The sequence below is a fragment of the Hylobates moloch genome, unplaced genomic scaffold (assembly GCF_009828535.3).
Source record: "Hylobates moloch isolate HMO894 unplaced genomic scaffold, HMol_V3 SCAFFOLD_5, whole genome shotgun sequence".
Classification (NCBI taxonomy): Eukaryota; Metazoa; Chordata; class Mammalia; order Primates; family Hylobatidae; genus Hylobates; species Hylobates moloch.
The window spans coordinates 96,638,402-96,639,672 of record NW_026652280.1 but is presented as its reverse complement, the minus strand read 5'-3'; the positions used below and the strand labels follow the sequence as shown (position 1 = coordinate 96,639,672).

Here is a 1,271-nt window from a genome sequence, read left to right as displayed (position 1 = left end):
TCAACGATGAGCAAGACTAGCTTTATCTCCCTTCTGGAAGATGGTCCTCCTGATGGCTTTAATGAGTTCCTTGTTACGAAGACTGTAGATAATTGGATTGACCATTGGTGTTAGTACGGAGTAAACTATAGCAAGTGTTCGGTCAAGGGTCAGGGAATAGCTCTTCTTTAGCCGCACGTACATGAAGATGATGTTCCCAAAGAAGATGAGGACCACAGCAAGATGTGAGGCACAGGTAGAAAAGGCCTTCTTTCTTCCTGATGCTGTTTTTATCTTCTGCCAGCCCCAATGATCCTTGCATAAGAAATCATGATAAAGAGTAAAGCGATAAGAATTATGAAAGCATTAATGGCAAAGTCCACCAGAATGTTAGTGGACGTGTCCTTGCAGGCCAAGCTCAGCAAAGGAGGAAAGTCACAGAAAATGTGTTGGATTTCATTGTAAGCACAAAATGGGAGCTGGGAGACCAGGATGACCTCAGAAATGGGACACGGGAAGCCACAAGTCCAACAAGCAGCAGCCATCTTGGCACAGAGTGTGGTGGTCATAATTACAGGGTAGTGGAGGGGCCGACAAATGGCCAGGTATCTATCATAGGCCATGGCTGTAAGAAGGTAGCATTCAGAAGCTCCCAAGGAGTGGAAGAAGTAGGTCTGAAGGAGGCATCCTGCAAAAGAAATGGTTTTCTTCTCACTGAGAATATTAGACAGCATTTTAGGGATAGTGGTAGCTGTATACCACAACTCCAAGAAGGAAAGAACACTGACAAAGTGGTACATAGGTGTATGCAGAGCTGCATCCAGTCGGATGACTGAGAAGATGAGTATGTTGCCACAGATGGTGAACAGGTATGCCAACAGCAGCAAGACAAAAAGCCAGCCCCTGACATAGCCCACACTGGCAAAGCCAAGGAACACAAATTCAGCCAGGCTTGAATGGTTGCATTGATCCATGGGAGGCTGAGGCAAAGAAGGAAAGAAGAAAACATTGGATTGAGATGACTGCTGAATCCATGCCAAAACTTCATTTCTCTCTCTCTCTTTTTAACTTAAAAGTAGCACTGAAATTACTACTGTTGCTCTCACTACTATTACTATTACCGTAAAAATATTAATAGCTAACTCTTATTAGCACTTACTATTCATCAAACATTTTTACTAGTGTCTTGCATTCAATATTTACTTAATTTTTATACTTCAGTGAGATAAGCACCATTGTTCTGCCTATTTTGCAAATAAGAAAACTCAGGAATAGAGAGAAGGAAGTAATTA

The 1,271-nt window shown here is 42.3% G+C and overlaps 1 protein-coding gene across 1 annotated transcript; it reads right to left on the bottom strand.

The window, feature by feature from the left end:
• On the bottom strand, positions 1 to 953 carry LOC116467912 (olfactory receptor 6N2-like). Its single transcript, XM_032151534.1, is given in 2 exon segments — positions 1 to 281; positions 284 to 953. Coding segments are annotated over 2 exon segments (951 nt in total).
• Positions 954 to 1,271: the final 318 nt, after the last annotated feature.